Source organism: Vombatus ursinus, unplaced genomic scaffold (assembly GCF_900497805.2).
Source record: "Vombatus ursinus unplaced genomic scaffold, bare-nosed wombat genome assembly UNPS02014932.1, whole genome shotgun sequence".
NCBI lineage: Eukaryota > Metazoa > Chordata > Mammalia > Diprotodontia > Vombatidae > Vombatus > Vombatus ursinus.
The window spans coordinates 11,202,394-11,224,912 of record NW_020954710.1 but is presented as its reverse complement, the minus strand read 5'-3'; the positions used below and the strand labels follow the sequence as shown (position 1 = coordinate 11,224,912).

The 22,519-nt window shown below is 45.1% G+C and overlaps 1 protein-coding gene across 3 annotated transcripts in view; it reads right to left on the bottom strand.

Annotated features, from left to right (window-relative positions):
- Positions 1–316: 316 nt before the first annotated feature.
- The window catches only part of ACOT7 (acyl-CoA thioesterase 7), a 171,616-nt gene continuing 149,413 nt past the window's right edge, over positions 317–22,519 (bottom strand). For all 3 annotated transcript variants that reach the window (XM_027843951.1, XM_027843949.1, XM_027843950.1), the window contains exon 9: positions 317–744. In XM_027843951.1, coding sequence (XP_027699752.1) covers positions 640–744 — 105 coding nt within the window. In that variant the 3' untranslated portion in view covers positions 317–639. The remainder of the gene's footprint in view (positions 745–22,519) is intronic.

The window sequence follows — 22,519 nt, the reverse complement described above, 5'->3', positions numbered from 1 at the left end:
AAAGCATATCTGCCATCCATCTACCAGGGATTTCTCAAGCATCACTTAGGGCGTCAGTACTGCCTGATAGCGATGTCTTAGTTGTGAAGGTGCCAAAATCCACACTGTTCCCATCGCAACAGAAACCCCTGGAGTGGAGTCATCAGAGCAATGGTGAGCACTGGACTCTGCGTCACTCCCTGTGGTCCCCCTGCATGGCGGGCCTGGGCACTTGCAGCTGCAGGGAAGGCTTAACCCAGAGAGGGCCAGAATCACCCGCACCTCTGCCCCCCAGCACCCGCATATCCCCTCATGAAGCAAAGACCACTAGTCAGAATGATTTGCTCCAGCCACAATAGCTTTATTAATGTCATTGTATTCTTTAAATAACTTACAATGGGCACAGTAGGATTTTCTAAGTTTTTCCATGACTTGAGACAGTTTGGAGTAATACTGTATAGCATTTATACTGGAGTAATATAAATAAGCTTTGGTGTGTCCATTTTCAGAACATACTGTAGGTTAACACCGCACTACAAATACTTCACAGAACACCAGTTTTTAACGGGAATAGGACTTTTTGGCCAAGTGAGTTACTTCTAAGTGAACAGATTCCTCTCCAGCTGCACCATCCTGGGCTGCTGGAGCTCAGGTGGAAGGTCACTTCTGAGGGGCAGCATCTATCTGGGCCTGTCGCTTGGCTTTCATCTGCAGGTATCTGCTTTTGCCCTCTTCAAAACGCTTCTTCTCCTCTTCAGTCTCTACCTGTTGACCATGAAAATGGGGAAGGGTCACAACTTAAAAAAACAACAACAAAACAAAAAAATCCACCTTTTTCTTCCCAATTAGCAAGTATTTATTTTCTCTCTTACCTTTCCACCCTGCCCCCACCCCCACCCCCACACTTGGAAAAAAAGGAAACACAAATCCTCACAATAAATAGGCATAGCCAAACAAAACAAAATTCCCGTTTCCCCATGGACCATGTCCAAAAATATACATCTCATTCGACCCCCTGAATCCGTCACCTTTCTGTCAGGAGGTGGGTAGTGTGATTCCTCTTGAGTCCTCGGCAACTGTGGTTGGTCACTGCATGATCAGAGTCCTTAAATCTGAAATCCCCTTATCTGACCACAATCTGCTGGCTTTCCACCTCTCCCCCTTGACCCCTCAGTTCTTTCCCAGGCCATCTTCCCTGCAGGAATCACTCCCTAATCTTTTCTCCATCTTGACCCGTTGCTGAGCCGGTTCAACTCTACACTGTCCTCTTTTCTTGGGCCCCTACGTGTCTTATATTGCTGACTGCACCCTGCCAAGTCTCAGGCTCAGATCATTCCCACCATCCACTGTCTTTGTTCCTACATGTGTGCTGCTGAACGAAGGTGGAGAAAATCATGCAACTGTTCTGAGTGGGCCCACAACAAATTTGTCACTCAACCTCACCTGGGCCCTCACTGCTGCTAGGCAATCCTACTATATTCCTCCTTTATCACCTCACTATCCCACTTCCCACAGGGCCTCTTCCAAATCTTTTCATCTCTCCTCAAACCTTCCATGACTTCCCTTTCTCTCGGCTGAGAACCCTGCCTCACACTCTAAACAAAAAATTGAGACCATTTGCCTGCAAACTCTCTCTTCTCTCCTCTTATCTCCCAACACTCGGGTGCCATCTGCCATTCCTGCCTCACACGATGAAGTGGCCTTACCCCTTACCAAGGCCAAGTCTTCTACCTGCACACATAATTTCATTCGACCCCATCTCCTCCAATAGACTGGCTCTGCTTTCATTCTCTCTCACTTCTCTTTCATCTCTTCCTCTCTACTGGTGGCTTCCCTACTGCCTACAAACTTGCCCATGTCTCCCCCATCTTCAAAAATCCTCACTCGATCCCTCCATCCCTGCTATTATCCTCAATCTCTTCTGTCCTTTGCAGCTAACTTCCTCAAAGATGCATCTATGACTAGCTGGTGCCTCCACTTCCTCGCCTCTCACTCTCTCCCTACTCCCCTCCCCACAATGTGGTTTCTGACCTCATTATTTTGCCTGAACTGCTCTTTCCAAAGTTACCAATCATCTCCTAATTGCCAAATTCAATGGTCTTTTCTCAATTCTCGTTCTCATCGACCTCTTTGTAGCCTTTGACCCCGTGGATCACTCCTTGATACTCTCTCTTTTGTAGGTTTTCAGAACGCCCCACCCCTCTCCTGGTTCTCCTCCTACCCCACTACTCTTGTTTGCTTTGCTGGATCCTCATTCAGATCCCATCCTCTAATTGTGGCTGCCCCAAAGGGCTCTGTCCTGGCCCTCCTCGCTTCTCCCTCTATACTACTTCGTTTGGTGACCTCATCAGCTCCCATGGATTTAATTCTCATCCCCATGCTGATGATTCTCAAATCTGCATGTCTAGTCCTAACCTCTCTGCCTGACCTCCAATCTCCACCTGCGCCTGCCTTTCAGACATCTTGAACCCGATGTCCTGTAGACTCAAAATGTGTCCAAAACTGAACTCATTATCCTTGGCCCTAAACCCTGCCCCTCCCAAATTTCTCGGTTACTTCTGAGGGTAGCACCAACCTCCCAGTCCCTAGGCTCCCAGTCCCAATCTCTCGCACCCCACGTCCAATCTGTTGCTAGGGCCCAATCTGTTGCTAGGGCCTGTCGATCTCACCTTTGCAGCATCTCTAGAATATGTCCCCTTCTCTTCTTTGACACTGCCCCCCATTCTTATGCAGGCTCCCATCCCCTCAGGCCTGGATTACTACAATAGCAGCTGGTTCATCTACCTGCCTGGAGTCTCTCTCCACTCCAGTCCATCCCTACTCGGCCACCAAAGTGATCTTCCTAAAGTAGCTGGTGTGATGATGTCACTCCTCTACTCAATAAACTTCAGGGATTCCCTATCATGCCCTTCATAACCTAGCCCCTCCTACCTTTCCAGTCTTACTCGACTCCCCCACACTGATTCAGTGACACTGGCCTCCTGGCTATTCCCTGAACAAGACATTCCATCTCTCATCTCTGAGCATTTTCTCTGGCTCTCCCTCATCTCCATCTTCCCCAGCCCCTCTTAATTCTAGTGCCTTCCCTCAGTTCATTATTTCTCACTGATTCTGTAAGTAGCTTGTTTGTACATACTTTCTGTCTCCGCCTAGATTGTAAGCTCCTTGAGGGCAGGGACTGTCTTTTGCCTCTTTGCATCCCTAGCACTTAGCACAGTGTCCGGCACATAGCAAGCACTGATTCAGAGCTTACTGACTAAATCTTTCAAAGTTCATTTTTACAGTGTTGTTGTTATCGCACAGACAGTCCTCCTGGTTCTGTTCATTTTACTCTGCATCAGTTCACATGATCCTTCCCGGGTTTTTCTGAGAACTTAATTTTTTTTTAAACCAACTTCTGTTGTTCCTTGTGTTTTAAAAGCCCATGACATTAAGTTAGAGGAAGTGAAGGGCCTTGCTGGGGAGTGGGAAGGAAGGCCAGTGGAAAGGAACGGTTTCCTTCTACCACAAGTAGCCACCTGTGGATCTCCAACCCCCTACCCCAAACCTTCCAGCTTCCCACGTCCCTCCTTCAAAAAGGTCTCTGAAAACCCACAACTTATGCTCAGGAGAAAAAACAATGAAACATCAGGAAGCCTTTTTGGTTCACTGCTGCAGGGATGACAGTGACAGGGAAACAGTTAGCATTTGGTAAATATCCCCAGGGTTGCTTCATAGCTGGTATGCTGCCCAGGGATGTGCAGGTTGCACGGACCCATGAGAGTAGCAACAGTGGAAACCGGCTCTGAAGATCTAAGCCAAATGAGCTCTGCCTAGGCCCTGATGGGTTCACATCTTCATGACCATAAGTTTAGTTAATTAGGGAATTTAAAATGCCCTACATACAATCTACAACATTTTCAACCACAGTTCTGCATATCAGACTGAGTGTCTCCCTAGTAATGAGCTGAATAAAAAAATTCATTATAAAAATGCATTAAAAACTATGAGTAAGTTGGTGCACAGAATTCAGAGACATAAATGGAAATTTCATCAGATCAGAGATTGACTAGTCTAGTGATTCTCTATGAGTGGTCTGGGGACCCTTGGGGGTCCCTAAGACCCTTTCAGGGGGTCCACAAGGTTAAAAATTGTATTGTGAACAAGATTCAGTAGAATTACCAACTGCTATATCCTAGTCACTTCAACTCCTAATCAAGACCCTAAGTTCTTCTACCATCTCCTTAGCCAGCAGTTCAAGTTTAAAGACCTTATACAATTTACTCTGAGGTACTACACCTTCAAGGTGTCCAGAAGCCAAAGAGAAATCAGTCAATCGGGCAGATGCCCTTCATTTCCAACGACACTCAACTCCAGCAGCTATTTTTAGTTTTGAGTGTTTTACAGATTAACAGCGTATTTGCAAAGATGACTACAATCAGTTTTAGAACGTAATGTCAAGTGATACCAAATATTTCCTCCCCCTCAGACATCTCTGAAATTGTTCTCTAAATGTCACCAGGTATAAATTGTCAAAACCATGAATGCTTAGAGCCTGTGAAACTTAAGGACGTCTGAAGAAAATGAATTTTATTGCTGACGGTGGTTCTCATTCTCCCTTTTGAAGCTCTTAGATACACACAAAGAAAGTCGGCTGGATTTTTTTTTTCCAAGACACTTTACTAAAAATCTTCCTTCACTATCCAAATATTATCTTCAGTTGGCCATTTTCATTAAATTTCTAAAGCTAAAAGCAATTTTATCTGAAATACCCTCCAGTGAACTAACTTTGTTGTTGTCTGTCCTCAAAGAGTAGCATGACATTGGGAAGGTGGTGTCACGACTTGCAAGTGAATTGGATTTAAGTGAGGGAGGACTGTGCAGAGTCACAAGTCTCACCCTCTCCTCCAGAGCCATCTGAGCCCAGTGGCAAGATATAGATCAGGATGACTGAAGATGGCCCCGAGACAGTGGGAGACCATGGCCTTTTTAAGCTAAGGTCTTTCCCAGGTCTCATTCTGACTGAGGCAACACCCGTTCAGTATTTAAGGCTAGGTAAGAAATGAGGCGAAGAATGGCCTCTTCTACCTAGTTAAAAAAAAAATAATAATCTGGGAGGGTAAGACCTCAGGGTTTCTGGCCAAAACAGAAACAGAAACAGTTGCTATTTACATTCACTCTGAGCCAACAGAGGCCAGACAACGACCAGGTGGGTCTTGGGCTGCGAACTACTGTTGGCCAATCAGAGTGTTTTGGGTTTAAGGCATGGTCCTTAAGAAAGAAATCTAGCCTGTAAACTGCAAGTATCTTTTGAGGTTTCAGCAATCAAAATTCAGCTTTAATCACTGAATGGGTGTTGCCTCGGTCAAACCAACTTTTAAAACCAACATGGAGGCGCAGCTAGGCAGTGTAGTGGATACAGCGCCAGCCCTGGAGTCAGAAGGACCTGAGTTCAAATCTGGCCTCAGACACATAACACTCACTAGCTGTGTGACTCTGGGCAAGTCACTTAACCCCAACTGCCTCACCACAAACAACAAAACAAAAACCAACACAGAAACAGCAGATACTCTTCACCTTCTTGAGATCTGAGAAAATTCGGGGCCTAGTACCCATTAGCTGGTAGGGTCTTGGCTCAGGTCTCAGCCAGCTTTCCTATGTGCTGTTCCTGGCAGGGCTTCTTCTCTGTCTCTACATGACAAGGTTGATTTAAGCTTATCTCAAGTCCAAGTGCAGGGAAATCTGAAATTACTGAGAACTTCAAGGCCAAGTCTGCCATTACTCAGATGACGGATGATGTGTTACCAGGGCCTCCTCTGTCCTCTTCAGGCTTTCATTGGAAGCAGGGAAAGAATACTCATGGGTCATCACATGTGGTGACATGGCAGCTGCTGATGTGCCATTTCTTAACCAGAAGAAGAGCCTGGAACAACCTTGGCTTTTACTGCCCAACAGGAAAGAAGGGGAGGGCTCCTCATCTTTGTAGAAGTGACCTCTCATCGACTGGGCTCCGTAGATAAGAAGTAGTCATGGCCAAGAGAAGGCTCAGGAAGTGGTGAACAGGGAAGTCCAGGCTAGAAGAGGAGCTGTGCTGGGTTGATGTAGATAACACATGTCCAATCATGGTAAAGAAACAGAGGGGGAAAGTGTCTGCATCTACTGAGTGCTACAGCCAGCATGGCAGTGGGAAAACCCTTGGGATGGAAATGAGGAGATCTGGATTCTAGTCGTTATTCCAACACTACCTATGTAATTCTGGACAATTAACACACGACCTTTATGCCTTAGTTTCCCTGGTTGTAGAATGATACTTCACAGGGAAGGATGAATAAAACGAGGCAGAAAGGCTCTTTGCAAGTCCACAAGCAATTACAGAATCACAGAATTTCATAGCTGTAAGGGACTTCAGATACCATCTACTCCAATCTGTACTGTAACACGAATCAAAGGATCCTGGACGTCAAGCCGGAAGGGACCTTGGAAGGCCATCTATCCTGGCCCTCTATAGTATCCCCACAAGCAGCTGTCTACTCCTTGCCTGGAGATCTCTGGTGAAGAGGAGCCCCCGCCCTCCAGAGGCAGCCCATGCTACAAGTTTTTCTCTTATATCAAGTCCAAATTGATCTCTTCGCAGCTATCACTTGTTGCTGCTGGTTCCGCTCAAACAGAACGAAACGAATTCTTCTTCCACATGACAGCTGTCATGTCCCACTAAGTCTTCTCTTCTCTAAGCTAAATATTCCTAGTCCCTTCAACCACATGTCATGACCACAAGGCCCTTGCTTATGCTCGTCACTTGCCTAGGGATACTCTCTGGCTTAGCAATGTCTTTCCTAAAATGTGGTACCACAATTCAACCCAAAACTCAAAGATGATCTGATCAGGACATAGTATGACTATAACCTCCCAATGTCCCTGGACACTTTGCCCCCTCCCCTTAATACAGCCTAAGATTACAGAAGTTTTTGGGGGGCAGGGGAGCTGCCATAATACACTATTGACTCCTATTGAGTTTTCAGTCCACTAAAATCCCCAGCTCTTTATCACACTGTTACCTAGCAATGGCTAGTGACTTGTCATGGCTTCATTTCATCTTGGTTAGATTCTAACCCAGCCTAGTTAGATTCTAATTCTAGTCTGTAAAGATCCTTCTGGGTCCCAGTTTTGGCATCCCACAAGTTAAGCTATTCTTCCTCATTTTATATCATTTGCAACTTCATGTCATCTCTGCCTTTATCCTACTCACTGCTAACCATATTAAACAATGCCTGCTCTAAGAACGGGTCCCTGGAGCACTTTATTAGAGACCTCACCCCAATATGATGCACAGTCACTAGCTACCCTGTGGGCAGAGCCATTCAACTCATTGTGCATTTACCTAACCGTACTATTGTATATCTCTTCATCTTATCCACAAGAACAGCATTAGAAAGCTTGTCAAGTGTTTGCAAAAATCTAGGTACACTATATCTACAATATTCGCTTAATCTACTGGGCTAGTAATATCCACCCTGTCAGAAAAAGGGAAATCAGGTTAGTCTGATGTGGCCTGCTCCTGCTGAAGTCCTCTCTGTTCTCTGCAATCCACATCTCTTTTTCCAGATACTTATAAATCAGCCCTTTGTGCTTTGTCAGAGATAAAAGTCAAGCTCAATAGCTTATAGTTTGAAGACTTCATTTTCTTCCTTTTTTGAAAATGACAGGAGCATTCGCCCTCCCTTGTTCTTGGAGCTCTGCCATCTTTCAAAGATCCTTGACCCCAACGAGGCAATCATGTTGGTCAGCTTTTGGTGCCCTGGAATGTAGGTCATCTGTGGCTCACCATGATTTGAAGTCACCAAGGGCAGCTGGGTGCTCTCTTTTTCTCCCTATTCATCCTGGATCTCAGCTTTCTAGAAGGCATTTTTGCATGGTTACTTCTGATCCAAACACCTTTCTCCTTGGCAGAGAAGAAAAAAGAGATGGGATAGCTCTGTTTTCCTCTCAGTGTTACCAATGATCTATCTGCCCAGAGGCAAAGGTTCAAGTCTTTCTTTGGTCCTCTTTTCTTTTACCCAACAGAGCTAAAACCCTTCCATGGTTCTCAGCATTCTTTCCCAGGCACAGCTCTCTTAAAGCTTGAGCCCTCCTGTCTCTATTCTTCCAAGCCTGCATCACACTTCTGAATGTGTCTTCAATCACCTGCCCTCACTCTCACTGTTTCTACTAGTCTTCTTAAATCTAAGTGAGTCCTTGTGAATTTGCAGGGCCTTTTTCCAATTTCCCCTTTTCTCCTCACTGGAATAATTTCTTTTTGTGTCCTCATAATACCATTCCTAACATCTTCTCATTCTTCCTGGACTGACTTCTCTTATAGAATTTTAGATTATGGGATCCTACCTGCCTTCCGTGCTAACCCTTTGAAATGTGTCCTCCCAAAGTCTCCTACACATGTCAGATGATGCTCAGTTTTCTTGTCCTTTATCACAAGGTCTAAAGTGGGGCAGCCACTTCTCCCTAAGGAATCATTTCTCCTTCAGTAACCAGTTCCTCCTTATTGGAAAAAAAAAACCCCAACAGATCCTGAATAGGTCTTCTTGTTGCTTCTTCTGGTTCTTGAAGAATCTAATTAATTAATCATTAAGAAAAGCCAAGAAAGTATTGCTTGCTCTGTTGGCACAGGGAGAGTTTATGTCCAGATCACTGAAGGCCTTCATGGAGTTTCATTTATGCCCATGGCATCACCAGGAATGGGCAAGGGTCATCAGTTCTGACAAGTCCTACATGGAGATCCCCAGAAAGATAGTTGACCTCTGTATGTTTTCAGTGGTTATTTAAAACTCTAATCATCAAGTTAACACACAATTTCATGTTTTCCATCAACTCAAGGTGTAGAATTTTCTTTTACAGGCACCATAATCTTCTCTTTGGCTGCTGTCTTGGGGAGCCTTAACAGCAGATGCAGTTGGCTTTTGAGTTGCCTGCTTGACCTTTTCTTACTTCTTTGACAACCCTGATTGATGGCTTGTTCATGCTGAACTTTTTGAACTTTAGGCTTCTGGCTTTCTTGACCATTCTATAGCAACAAGAGAGGCCTCCATGATGGCCCTCTGGGATCCAATAGCTCAGTGAGTCCTTTCCTTTTGGATTTCTTCCAAGGATAACTTCTTGTGCTTTCTTCCATGAAAGATAATTCAACTATTCTGCTTTAGGTTCCCCTTCTAAAGGAATGCAGACTCATTGTGCACTCAAGAATTGGAAAACTTTCCCACTGTTCTGGGCATGGACACTCTCATTACCCAGGTAGAACTCCTACTCACTGAAGTTGCACAGCTTGACTTTCATGGCTGTGAATACTAAGGATGTGGCAAAGAGTAAGAGGCAGTTATGAGAAGGATTCCTTTTGTTGTTAATGCCAAAAATCTCAGAACTCTTCAGCAGAGACACAAAATACCACTACTCATCCCTTTTTCCTCTGACCCTCCTGTGAAGCCATATCACCTTTTTGGAGGGCAGGTAGCCAAAGTTCCAGAGAAAGGGAAGAGAGTGAAGTCTGCAAACTGTAGTTTACTAAATTCAACTTTACTTGTTAGCAAATTTTTTTTGAGATACTCATTTTTTTAGATAATAGATTTTAAATGAAATCTTTAGTTTTCATATTGCCTATATTTTCCCCTGTATCTCTCCCACGCATTTAGAAAGAAATCCTTTGCCAAGGTGGAGAAACCCACAGTTGTGGAACACTGTATGTGATGTTCATTTTCGTGAATGTATTGGTTGATTTTGTTGAAGTTTTTTCTCTTCTTCCTCTTAAAAACAATCTTTGCTGTAAGAACCCTCGGTATTTCATATTCAGCTTTTTTTCATTTCATTAAACTCCAAATGCTCAGTGGTTCATTTTTCCTCCTTCCTTTGTGCCACATTCTTCCGCCCTTCAGCCTCCTGTCACAAATGAAGATCACCTTCTGTCTTTTTCCAGATTCTTTTTTTTTTTTTCCATTTTCATACTCAGGCCCTTCTTTCATTTTTTTAGAAAAAATTCTCCAAGAGAGCCAAGAGAATGCAAAGGTATTCCCTGAGCCCCATTACCTTCTCTTCTAGGAAGGAGCCTGCTCTCTGAGCATAGCTAACAGCTCCCTGGACTTCCCAGAAACACAAACATCACACACTCTATGTAAGTCAATGCAATATTCTTATTGCTCTCCATACTTGTTGGAAATGACATCCTCACAGCCTTCCCTCTTTCTTCCTTTAGCTTGGGAAGGTCTTCCCAGCCTAAAAGAAGGATACACCCTCTCTCTCTAATGCATGTCAGAACTAGAATCAGATGCTGTCCTTGCACTGGAGGAGAAAGCTCTAGAATTTAATTCTCAAGCACAGGACTTCAACCAACATATGAACACAGAGTATCTAAGAGAAAGCATTCATTTTGAAAATGTCCCTCATCTCCAAACATGTGCTTTTGGGGTGTAAGGGGCAACCCCAGGTCACCAACCAGTGCATTCCTCTTTAGAATTTACTGACTCAACTGCAATATCTGCAAGTGGTACGAAGAGTAGGGACAATGATGGCCTACAGAAAGTCCCTGCCAGAAAGAGGTCAAGTTATTATAGCCGAGACCAACAAGAAAGCTCCATCTTATACACTGGATCACCTCATAGCCAACTTTACAAAGAGCTCCTGGCTGCATACTGGTGTCCTGTTGAAAATGGTTTGGAAAAAGCCCAGCTGGTCTAAAACAGGCAATAGGTACACCACCTCCCTTCTCCCATTGTCTGTCGACTAGTTTCTATCTATATTTCATACTGTGACTCTGTCTTCTTTATGCTGTATGATGGTGGTTTCACATATTTTCCTGAGAATCCTTATTACAAGATTTAATAATCCTTATTAAACTGGTAACAACCAATTTCTAACTTGCAATAGTACTGAGCACACAAACAACCTAATCCAATCTGATCCAACACCCCTACTATGTGCAAGGGTCTATGCTAGGATCTAGCAACCCAGCAACAAAACAACATGCCTCCTTGGCTGACAGCCAAGAGATCCCAGCTCTGATTCCAATATAGCCACTCACTTGTGGCCTATAGCTTTCTACCTGTAAAACACAGACACATGAGTACCTTCCCCATCTTTCTGCCTTCAAGTTGAGGAGACATGGGAGGTGATGCCCTCTATTGAGCACCACAGCTCTGCCAGAAAAAGTTCTCCGAGGTCAGTTTAGATTCAACCTCCATCCCCAAGCTTTTCCCAACTACTCTGACCCACACTAACCCTAATCTTCTCTGAGCTACTATTGAGCTTTTATATCAATATCCACAGACACTTTTCTGCCCCTGATAACATCCTGTTTTATATTTTATGTTCAATTTTTCTTTTCACTAGAAGGCAAACTTCTCAAGAGCAAAGACTGCCTTCCCCATCTCTCACACTGCTCAGAACACCTCACAGAGTACAAGCTGGGCTGAGATCAGTGTTGAAGTGGAGCGCACACCCTCTTGCTGTCACATTTCATACCCTTCTTTCCCAAAAGGTGGGGTCCCCTAGATGCTCTCATCCATTGTAGTGGGCTTCACGGGGTTGACATAGCCTATTTCTACGTGGGCAAAATGAAACATCATCTTGAAAACAGCCCCCTACCTCATCCCTACACCCTGGAGAATACAGAATCTCCTAAGGTACAGCAAGTTATCTATAAAAACACAGGCATAGCTACCCCAGAACTGTAACAAGCAGCAAGCTTTCCTCGACCAGTTTGGAAATAGCTCCTCTCTGCTGTGTCTATAGATACTTGTGGCTGGTGGCTCTAGAGCTAAGAGACGATAAGAGGAAGATATCGATTATGAGTTTATGTTTCTGCTGAAACCAAAGCAGCTTCTTTTGGCTCTGACGTCAGGCTGGCCCAATCATCCGGCATAACTTGAAAGTGAGCAGTCCTAGATTAAACGGGTTCCTGCTCCATCACGTTGCACTCATTAGCCTTTAAAACAGATTGGGAACAAAGAACTCTCTTCATAGACAGAGGCAACCAGGTGGCACAGTAGAGAGAGCTCTGGGCCTGGAGTCAGGAATTCAAATCCAAATTCAAATTTGGCCTTGGATACTTACTACCTGTGTTATCCTGGGCAAGTCACTTGACCTCTATTTGCCTTGGTTTCCTCATTTGTAAAATGGGAATAATAATAGCATCTACATCCTATCATTGTCGTGAGGATCAAATAAGATCCTATCTGTAAAGCACATTGTCTGGCACATCGTGGGGACCATATAAATGTTAGCTGCTATTATTAATAACAATAACAGCAACAAAAAATTCGAGGTTTCAGCGAGGCATTCATCCCCTAACCAAATCCTGGCACAGATGCAAACATGGGGCTAAAGGGAGAGCAAGGGGATGAAAGACACTGCTCACTTAGAAAGGAAAAATGTTATTTCTTCCCTTCTCTTCCTATTTCCCACGCTCTATACATACACACATTAAATGGGGGACCTCATGGGAAGCAGGTGAAGGTGACTCTTCTCTACAGGGTGAAAGTCTGAATTATGGAAGGGAAAAAATCATTTACAGGTGATAACAGGAAGAAACAGCATGAATTTGTCCTGGAAAGAGGCTCTGGGTGGGTCTAGAAGCAGCTTTGATTTTGTGGAGGGGGGTAGGGGGGATCAGGATGTAAGGAGACAAAATCTCAGGGAGGAGAGATCAAATCTCTTCTTGTCCCTTAATATTCAAATGAATAAACAGAGCCCTTACTCAGCCCCACACTCTAGACTCCCCTGCTGGCTGGGTCGGCATTAATGAGGTTGTGCTGGGCTTTTTCTTGCATCTGAAATGCAGCGAGCCCCTCAAAGGGGCTCAAAGGAACAAAGCAGACACCTCTCCAGGCAACATCTGCAGGCTCCAGCTCCGCCCAGATGTGAGTGCTGCGATCTTCCTCAGAATGACATAAAACGTGGGCCTAGATTAGCTCCTGAGGAGACGAAATGCTCACTTAATCAAAATTGACCCTTCCTTCCCTGAAATAAGATCTCTGCAAGTGTAAGAGATTCCCTGGGGAGGAGTGATGATGATGAAGGACTCTTATCACTCCAATCTCTATGGCCAAAAATGGCTGGGGAGCCTTCTGCTGGGAGCCATCTTGGGTGTGTTTCATCACAAGCTGCATCATCCATTAAGAATTTACAAATGAAACATTTGGAAGGCCAGAAAAACCACGGCTTTCCCATCTAGAATGAGAATAATGGATTTAAGGCCGGCACACATTACCAAAGTGTGATGGACAAGCCTTTTGGGGAAAGAGCATCTGTATGTTCTCTGACTGGGAGAATCCAACTTCCAGGATTCTCCCACCTGGTGCCCACTAGGACCTACTATATCTGACTCACCCCATCACGTACTCTAGCCCCCTAAAAGTTTGCAAACAAGACCCTCAGATTTCATCCTGGCAAAAGTTCTGATGCAAAAAGTACAATGGAAACTGAATGATGAGAATCAGAAGGAAAAATGTGCAGCACAGGCTGTCTGCCCGCCAGTCAGGACCAGTGTCAGGAAGCTCCATATTCTCTATGGCTCCGTGTGCTGGCTGGGGCTTGACAAATGCTTTTTAATTCTCCTCCTCCTCCAAATATGTTAATAACCAAACTGCTGCCAGGAAAAGGAAAAAAAAAGATCTGCACTTAAAATATTCCAGGCATATTCACAAATGTGAGCAAACACACACTGGAGGTTGCATTCCCCAGAATTGTAAAAAGCTACCCCGGCATGACCTCAGGCAGCTTTCCATTCCGTCTGCAGTGTGGTCCAGCATCAGAGAACTGTCATCGTACATTTGCTACTAATACACCAGCACCCACGGATTCAATGGGTGTTATGGCTGATCTGCCTACACGTCTCCTAATGGCCTGATGCTAATGCTAAATCTGTCCTCCTGGGATACCTGAGGGTGGAACACGCTGGGCCATAATCTCTATGCGTTACCATTTTCTGAACCAGGATAAGAGAGGTCAGAGCTGCCCTGATGGGAAGACCAGTGGTGAAAGGGAGGCTAGGCTCTTCCCTTGTAGCTTCGAATGGAAGCTCCTTCTTCCAGAGGCCCTCAGGCTGCAGACAGGCTTCTTATAACTAAACCCTAAGTCTTGTTCCCTATACCATGCTGCAATTGGGGTTTTAACAGCATTTAACCCACTGGGGGCTGGGATGGGGCATATCTCTATGTTTAGCTTGGAATTTCATGCCATTTTAACCAAAAATTATTATTTTTTATGAATAAGTCTTGGGAATATTGAAAAGAATTTCAAAGCAACCAACAGAAAATTAAAGGCCAAGTTTCTGTTCTCAAAGGTCATTCCTGTGTCTCCACAGCCCATAAGCTGTGGAACGGTTTCATTCAACGGTGGAGTCTAGAAGGCTCTGCCTCTGGTTCAAGAGAAGACAAGAACAGAGACTAAGGTCTGCCAATTTCTGATTGATTGCCTCTCCAGCCTAGCCCAGCAGAAATGCCTAGCCCAGTCATGCCCCAGCAGCAGGGCTTGGATCATCCTGGCCTCTCTCACAGTCCACAATAAAGTAGCAGAGCAAAGAACAAAGTAGAGACCTCATGAATGGTCCATAACTGCAATGTCCCAAACCAGCTTTCCAGAATCCTTTCCCTCTGCGTTCACTGAAGAACAAAAAAGATGGTGTGGAGAGTTTTCTTAAAACTGGCCCAGGATCCAGCAGGTCACTGTTTCAGCGTATGGCAAGGATGACCAGGCTGCTTCACTAAGGCTATAATAACTATCACAAAGCCAAGAAACCAGGGCTTCCTCTCTGAATGAAAGAGCATGTATTAAGCGCTTACTATATACTATGCAAAGCACTGAGGATACAAAAAGAAAAGTCCATCCTGCTCTCAAAGAACTCATTTATTGAGATGTGGGAAAGAAAATGCATTTCTATGATAATTCTAAAGAGCCAAGCAAAGAAGTCAATCACTTTTGCACCCTTTTCTCATTAGTCCGAGGGCAACAAAGGGAAACTAGAAGGTGCAATGGATAAAGTACTAGGTCTGGAGTTAGGAAAGTGAATTCAAATCCAGCCTCAGATACCTACTAGCTGTGTGACCCTAGGCAAGTCACTTAACCTCTACTTGCCTCAGTTTCCTCAACCAATAAATGGAGATGATAATGACACCCACCTCCCAGAACTGTTATGAGGAACACATGAGATAATATTTGTAAAGCACTTAGCAATGTGCCCGGCACATAGTAGGCACTATATAGATTGCTAGCTAGTATTATTATTATTGTTGTTGATAATAAAGCACAATACCAGGTAGAGAAAAGATAGAGAGAAGTATCCATGATGGATTGTTTTCCTTCTATTTTAAAACTAAATTTATTTTTAAAAATTTTGAATGTTAACAAATGCCAAATAAAATGAGCAGCTAACATTTATGTAGCACTTAAAATTGTTTTTTCATTTCTATAGCACTTCAAGATTTGCAAAGCATTTTACAATTATTATTTCATTTGGTTCTCACAACCTTAGGAGGAAGGCGATCTGACTATCACCCCCATTTTTTAGGTGAGGAAACTGAGGTGAAGAGAGGTGAAGGGACTTGCCCAGGGTCATACAGCTAGGAAGTGTCTGAGGCTGAATTCGAACTCAGATCTTCAAGCTCTACCCACTGGCCGCCTCAGAGAGAAGAAAACAGGGATTTTACATGAAATTGCAAATCTCTCTTGAGTAGAACTTGCTTTTCTTTTTGGATATATAGCAAATTCAAAGCTGTTCTGCTCATCTCTAATTCATTCTAGCTTCCTTCTGTTGTCTTCTGTGCATGTAAAAAATGCGCCAATGACCCTCTTTTCTTTTTCTTTTTTTGCTTTCTCCATCTCAACTCCTCTTCCTTTCCATGACTCCCCACCAAAACAAAAAAGCAAGACAAACACCACCCAACAAGAGCAATCTCCATTTTGGCCACGTCTGAAGATGAGGGTCTCATCCTGTCTCTTTAGTGCATCCCTCCCTCTCTGCCAGGAGGTGAGGAACCTGGTTCCCTCAACAGTCCATTTGAGAGACTTAGAAGACAACAGTTAACAAGCAGCTCCATGAGTGGAAAGGATGGACTGTCACCACGTACGAGGGAATGTCTGTGTGGCACGGTATAGGGGCTCCAAACCATGCCATGGAACAAAGCCTGAAGAAGAGAAGGCTGGCAGCGTGGAGACACACCGGCTCGCCTCGGACATAGGAAGGGCTGCCATGGAGAAGAATCAGATTGTGCTCATTGGCTCCGGAGGGCAGACCAGAAGCAGAGGGGAGAAACTGAGAAGTGGTAGACTTCGGCTTGACAAGAGTACTCTCCCAACCATGACAACCATGCTGACTGATGTGGGACGGGTTCTCCTCTCCTGCCCAATAAGGCCAGTGGAAGGTCTGTGGACCCTGGGCTCAGCATTTGGAGCTCTTACCAGACTGGCTCCAGCGACCTTTCCAGCCTGGTTCCACATGCCTTCCTGTTAGTGCTTGCTGTGCTCCTGCCACATTATATCCCATGTCCACATGCCATCCCTCACGCCTTTGCTCATGGGATGTTCTCCCTCCAGACCTCTGATCCTTTCAAAAATAGTCCCTGCCCTCAAGAAGCTTACAATCCAACGTTGGGGACAACATGTGTATAAATAAGGTCCACACCAGAGTACAAAGAGCTTTCAATGCCCACCACAAGAGGGGCCTAACAAATAGCCTCATGATGGAATGACTTGGTCCCAGGGATTGCTGTTCAGCTGGGCGGTAAGCCTATACGGTCTGAAGTTTGGTGAGTCAAATTGATCAAAATAAGTAAACACCAAACTCAGGTTCTGGCTCCATTTTTAACTTGTTTGTTAAAAATAAGGTGAGAGTCACGACAGAAGACACTGCTTTGTGTTGCCAACATCACAGCCTTTGAGGAATGAAGAGCCCAGTGAAGGAGAATGCACAGATTGAGACAGAAGTTCTTCTTTCCCACGCTTCTGGCAAGAGGACCGTGAATTCCAATAGCTAGCCAGACTTCTGCAGTGGATGCCAGAGTCCGGCATTAGTCAGAACAAAAGAGACACTAACTATAGAGTTCTCAGGGAGGTTTCTTACGCTTCTCTTTGACGTTCTGGAACCAAGCCATCAGCCAGGAGCTACCCTGAGACACAACTAATAATTCTTAATCGTGAATATGCAGGAAGCAGTCCAGAAGAACTCTGGCCAAGGAATAAGCCTAAACCTGGTAGAAAAGGAGCCAAAAGGAGTTTTCATCTTTTCGTCTTCTCATTTCCAAGCACAGTAGCATCTCTGAAAACTTGTGGCATTTTCTTAAAGCTCCACATTTTGAGAAAGAGCCCAGATAGAAATATGAACAATATTTTGCCTCATTACTGTCAACAAAAATGTATTGAGCGCCTACTCTACGCATGTCTCCATACTAGGCGCTAGTGCATATACATTAAGCCTTAAACAATACAGTAGGAATGCCAACATATTTAGCCATAGTATAATTTTCCCTGGCTCTAACTGCAGGGCCAATTTCACTGAGGGATAGCAGCCCATCTCTGAGGTCTTGGCTTGCTGGGTGGTGAGAAAATAGGGATTATCAGATGATTGTCAAACCCACGCCATAAGAATGAAGTCTAACATGTCACTGATATAGCAGGTAGTAGGTCATGGATGAAGGCAGGCAAAATAAGGGCTAGAGAACACACAGGTACCAAAGGTGAGAACAAGTAGGTCAAGAATCTAGGCTGGGCCAAGAAAAGAGACTCATCAGAGAAGACCAGTAAATTGGGATACCACCCAGTGAATCTGTTACCAGTGAGGCGAGGCTTGAAGGAATTAACGCCTGAGGCTACAGGCAAAGGGAGATAGGTAAGTGACTTACTAAGCTAGAAGGTGGGCATGAGAGAACTCAGCTGAAGGCATCTTCCAACAAGCCTGGCGGACCTTGTGTGTAAAATACATCAGTCTCCAGTACTTACTTGTCATGTGTCAAACACACAACGACAGAATCAAGCAATCCCAATGGGAGAGAAGTTATCAAAACTCCCTTTGCAACAGAAGCTATTAAGCTGTGGGCTATACTACCCACCTTCCAACAACTTAGAATTCAGGGCTGGCAGGGAAAGGCTGAAAGTCACAGAATTATGGAGCTAACACAGAGGGGACCTTAAAAGTCATGGGGACTGATCTCCCTCATTGTATAGATGAGTAAATTCAGGCCTCGACTTGTCCCAGGTCACATTGATGGCATGGCCAGGATTCAACTCCAGAGGCAGTCTTCTTGCCACTGACCCACAATGGCACCTAGAAGATGAAAGGTTTCTGGCATTCCATCAGAAGCACAACTGAGGGATTTCTCTGCAAAAGACTCGTCTCAAGGCTCGTCAACTGTCCAAGGGGAAATTTATCAGAAGTAGCAGCAAGAGTGACAGAGCTGTCTTTGCCACCTACTATCCAGGGAGATCTGGGCAGAGAATGTCTGCTCCACCTCCTCCTCAAGCGAGGCAGAGGCAGCCTTTACCACAACTGCAGGCAGAGCGCGCAGGAAGTCAGCATTTAGTAAGCACCCTGGGGCTATTAGCTCAAATATATTTTTTCCCATTATTTGAATGACTAAGTGGCAGCCCCGTTTTACAGCTTGGTATGGAGACAACATAATGAAACAGATGGCTAACTGGCATGTTGCACACACCCACAGTCCAGCTGTCTCCCTCCAGTTCCATTTCCTCCCCCCTGCTAAACAAACACATAAATAAATAAATAAATAAGTAGGATGGAGGGGGCAGTGGAGAGAGGAAAGCATTCTTTTGGGGGAGTTTGACTTTTTTCAGGTGCCAGAGGTTGGTGCTGACAATAAAACCATCACTACAGGATCTGCCTTCCCTGTTGTGCCAAAAACTAACATAATGGCCTAGGGAGCGAGTCCTTTGGAACCTGGCCTTGGAGAAGCTTAGGATCTAGGTTACAGTGGAACTCACCACACAGACATTCTAAAGCCAATCTCAAAGCACTAATGGCAATCTACAGAATTTGGTGTTAGACAAATGTCTTGTGTGGCCTAATAACAAAACCCAGAAGTGCCGCATAGTCACTGAGCGAGTATTCCACGGACCTCACCTGAGCTGCACAGGAGCATGCAAAGGGCATGGCTGGAGCCATGAGACCTGGGCTCACCTGTGCCACCAGACTCACTGCTGACCTCAGGCAAGTCAGGTAACTTGGCTGGAGCCTCAAGTTTCATCGTCTTCAAAGTACGAATAACATCTTCCCCAACTACCTTCACTAGGTTGTTGTTAATTATCAAATGAGATCATACGCAGTCAAAAGCAGCTTGACAAATATTATGTCAGGGCTCATTTGCTAGCCTGGTAGCATGGGAATTTGCCTAGCTTGCTTTGAAAAAGTAGCCTTGCCTTACAGTGTTTGCTCCAGGGGAGAGAGAAATTGGAATGTTGGCCACTTTCAGGTAGACAGACTTTCCCAGCTTCTAAATTCCCTAAAAAAGAGATCTGGAAACACTTCCATTTGAGAAGCATTAACCCATTCTCTTCTGCCCTGTGGGCTGCCACCTTCCCTCAGGCCTGCTGCCTTTTCCTTTAGCAATATCACTGTGGTTCCCTGGATGCCTTTCTTCCTCATTCTCTCCCTTCCTCTCCTTTCTTCCTTCCTTCCTTCCTCCCCTGCTCTCTCTCCTCCACCCCCAAGATACTGTCTGTCTTCTGGGCAACCTTCCACTGGAAGGGAATCTGTGCTTTTCCAATCTTAACATTACAAACCAAATGTTTAAGATTTTCCATTTTCTATGCTTTGAGAATACACATTTAGAACTTGGCCCATACAGCAAGTGACTAAATTCCACTCTTAGTAAAATCAATAGCTTGTCCTTTTTGTAATTAATGAACGTCTAGTGCAATGAGGGTTTCCAGTGGTGGTACAACAATTTCCTGTAAGCCCAAGAGACCTAGGCTTTCTTAATTAGTGAAACCATGCAGAGTAACCTGGCCTAAGGGGCCCTCTGGACAACAATGAGTGCAATGAAGACATGTCCTGATTCTTGGGGCTACTGAATGCAGCCCAGTACATTTGCTGCATGTGTGCTAAGTGGCATGCTAAATGTCCCAATGCAGGGGTTCCCCATCACTATGTGATCATCAGAACTTCTCAATATCACTTAGCTGCCTCATCATCATTGTCTATAAAAACTCCGACTTTTATAGACTCCTGCCAGGGCCATCTCTGGCACAGCTTGGCCAAGGAAGCCCTTTAACCAGCCTTTTGAGCCACGGCTCCATACCATAATGATTAGAAGGACACTTGCCATGGCACAATGGCCTGGATGCTGTGCATCGGGATTAATCAGCTCTCCTGCAGTTCCTATGGAAACATGGTCTGAAAGTGGCAACCTCTCATGGGGAGCAGCCGGAAATCTCAGGGAGTGAGATCATAGCTAAGAGTCATAAACACCCCTCCCAAGGGGTCTTCTCCCTCTCACTGACTCACTAAAAAAAAAGGTCCTTAAAATAACACTGCCCCCGTGAGCCATGATGAGGACTCACGCAGCCTCCCTGCAAAGCCAACAGAAGCCATGCAGAGTCAAGGCCAGCCAACGGTTCCACATTAGAAATGGATTCAAATGGGAAGCTCCCATTTTTACTTCTTGATTCACAGGGACATACCATGTACTTCCTGCAAAGTCCAAAGTACTGAGCAGAACAAGGATGAAGGCTTCCTTCTCAACTGTCATCCCTCTCTTCAAGCTGCAAAAACTGATATTTCAGGGCATTAAAGCAGAACACGCAGAGGATTCAGCTCTGCTAATCCAACTTCAAAGACACCAAAATAAAACTAAGGAAAATACTAATGAAGATGCTGCTGCTGAATGTGGTATGTGCCAACAGCATGCCCATCAGTATGGGCGCTGGGCATCACAGGGTCCTTTCATCTAGTTCACACTGACCCACCTTGTCTGAGGTCATGTAGACACTGGGAGCCCACGTTTGTCACAGAATCTCAAAGTTGGAAGGAGCATCTGAGGCCACTGAGGACCACTGGAAGCTGGACTCCTCTGCAACACTCAAGTTGACAGGCACACAGTACCTATCATGCATAAGGCACTAGAGCTCTGGTCACATTTTTACCAGGGATATGACAGGCACACCAGCAAGTAAACAGACAGAAACAATGCAAGGAGAAGGGTCATGCAGCGCCTGGAATGACTGAAGCTGAGGTCTCAAAGACTCTAAGGGTCATGGGAGATCAAGAAGAGTGAGGGCATTCTTGGCATGGGAGAAGGATCACTCAAATGCGGGGAGGTGGGAGATGGCATGTCAAGTTTGGGAAACAGTGAGCAGCGCGGTTTGGATCGAACTCTGACTATGGGAAGGAGAATAATGCAAAGTAAGGTTGAAATTAATGCCAAGGAGGGCCTCAAATGCCACAACAAGGGGTCATCTAGCCCATGCTTGAAGACTTCCAGGCAGCTAGGTGGCAGATAGACTGTTTGACTTGGAATCAGGGAGACCCGAGTTCAAATCTGCTCAGATAATTATTAGCTGTGTGACCCTGGGCAAGTCACTTAACCTCTGTCTGCCTGAGTTTCCTCAAGTGTGGAAATGGGGTAATAACACCTCCCTCCCAAGGTTGGTGTGAGGATCAAATGAAAACATGCAGAAGGGCTTTGCAATCCTTAAATGTCATGCTTGTAAGGCACCCTACTGCACATCTCGACAGCTCTCCTGGTAGGCTCCCCCTTGGCTCCCTGAGCCTCTCCACCGTCTGGGGGTGCCCTCCCCGCTGTCCAGGTGGCAGGCCTCTCGGGCTTTCGACACAAAGGGGAACCAGCTGCTTTGCATACCGGGGCATAGCCACTGTGTCTAGCTCTGCCCTCTCTTGGAGGGTATGGTAAGAAGGGCGAGGTGAAAAGACTCCATCACTGTGAAGGATTATTCCTGCAACCGGAGAAGAGCAGATGGGGAAGAGTTGACCACAGAGCACAGGGCTTACCGACAAATACACCAAAGCACTTTCAAGGTCTATTTTTGCAGAGAAAAACTATCTTGCAGGGCTAATGGCTTCCTGTCTATAAAAGGGTCTAGGCTGGGGATTCTTAATCTAGGGTCCATGAACTGTTTCTGCTGATCATTCTAAGGACCATCCATAGGACTGGCATTGGTTTCTTTTGTAATCCTCTGTCATTTATCTTACGCATTTAGAAATGTGCTTCTGAGCAGGGGTCCACAGGCATTGCTAGGCCAGCAAGGGGGCCTAGGATGTCACAAACGTTAATTAAGCCCCTTGCAGCAGGATCAGAGAATCATTCATGGAGAACATGTGACAGACTAGTCCATGGACATACTCCCACGTGTCTCTTTGCTTTCTCAGGGGGTGGGCAGTGGTGGGCAGATCTCAAGTGCAGTTTTTTGAGGCCTAATGAAGACAATCCACAGCCTCCCAAATCAAAGAGCCTTGGATTAGAGCTCAGCATCAGTACAATTCACTGTGGTGTCTTGGGTAGAGAAATAAGCAATTTTCTGTCCCCTTCATTCACTGAGTGATTCTCTGTCAGCACTG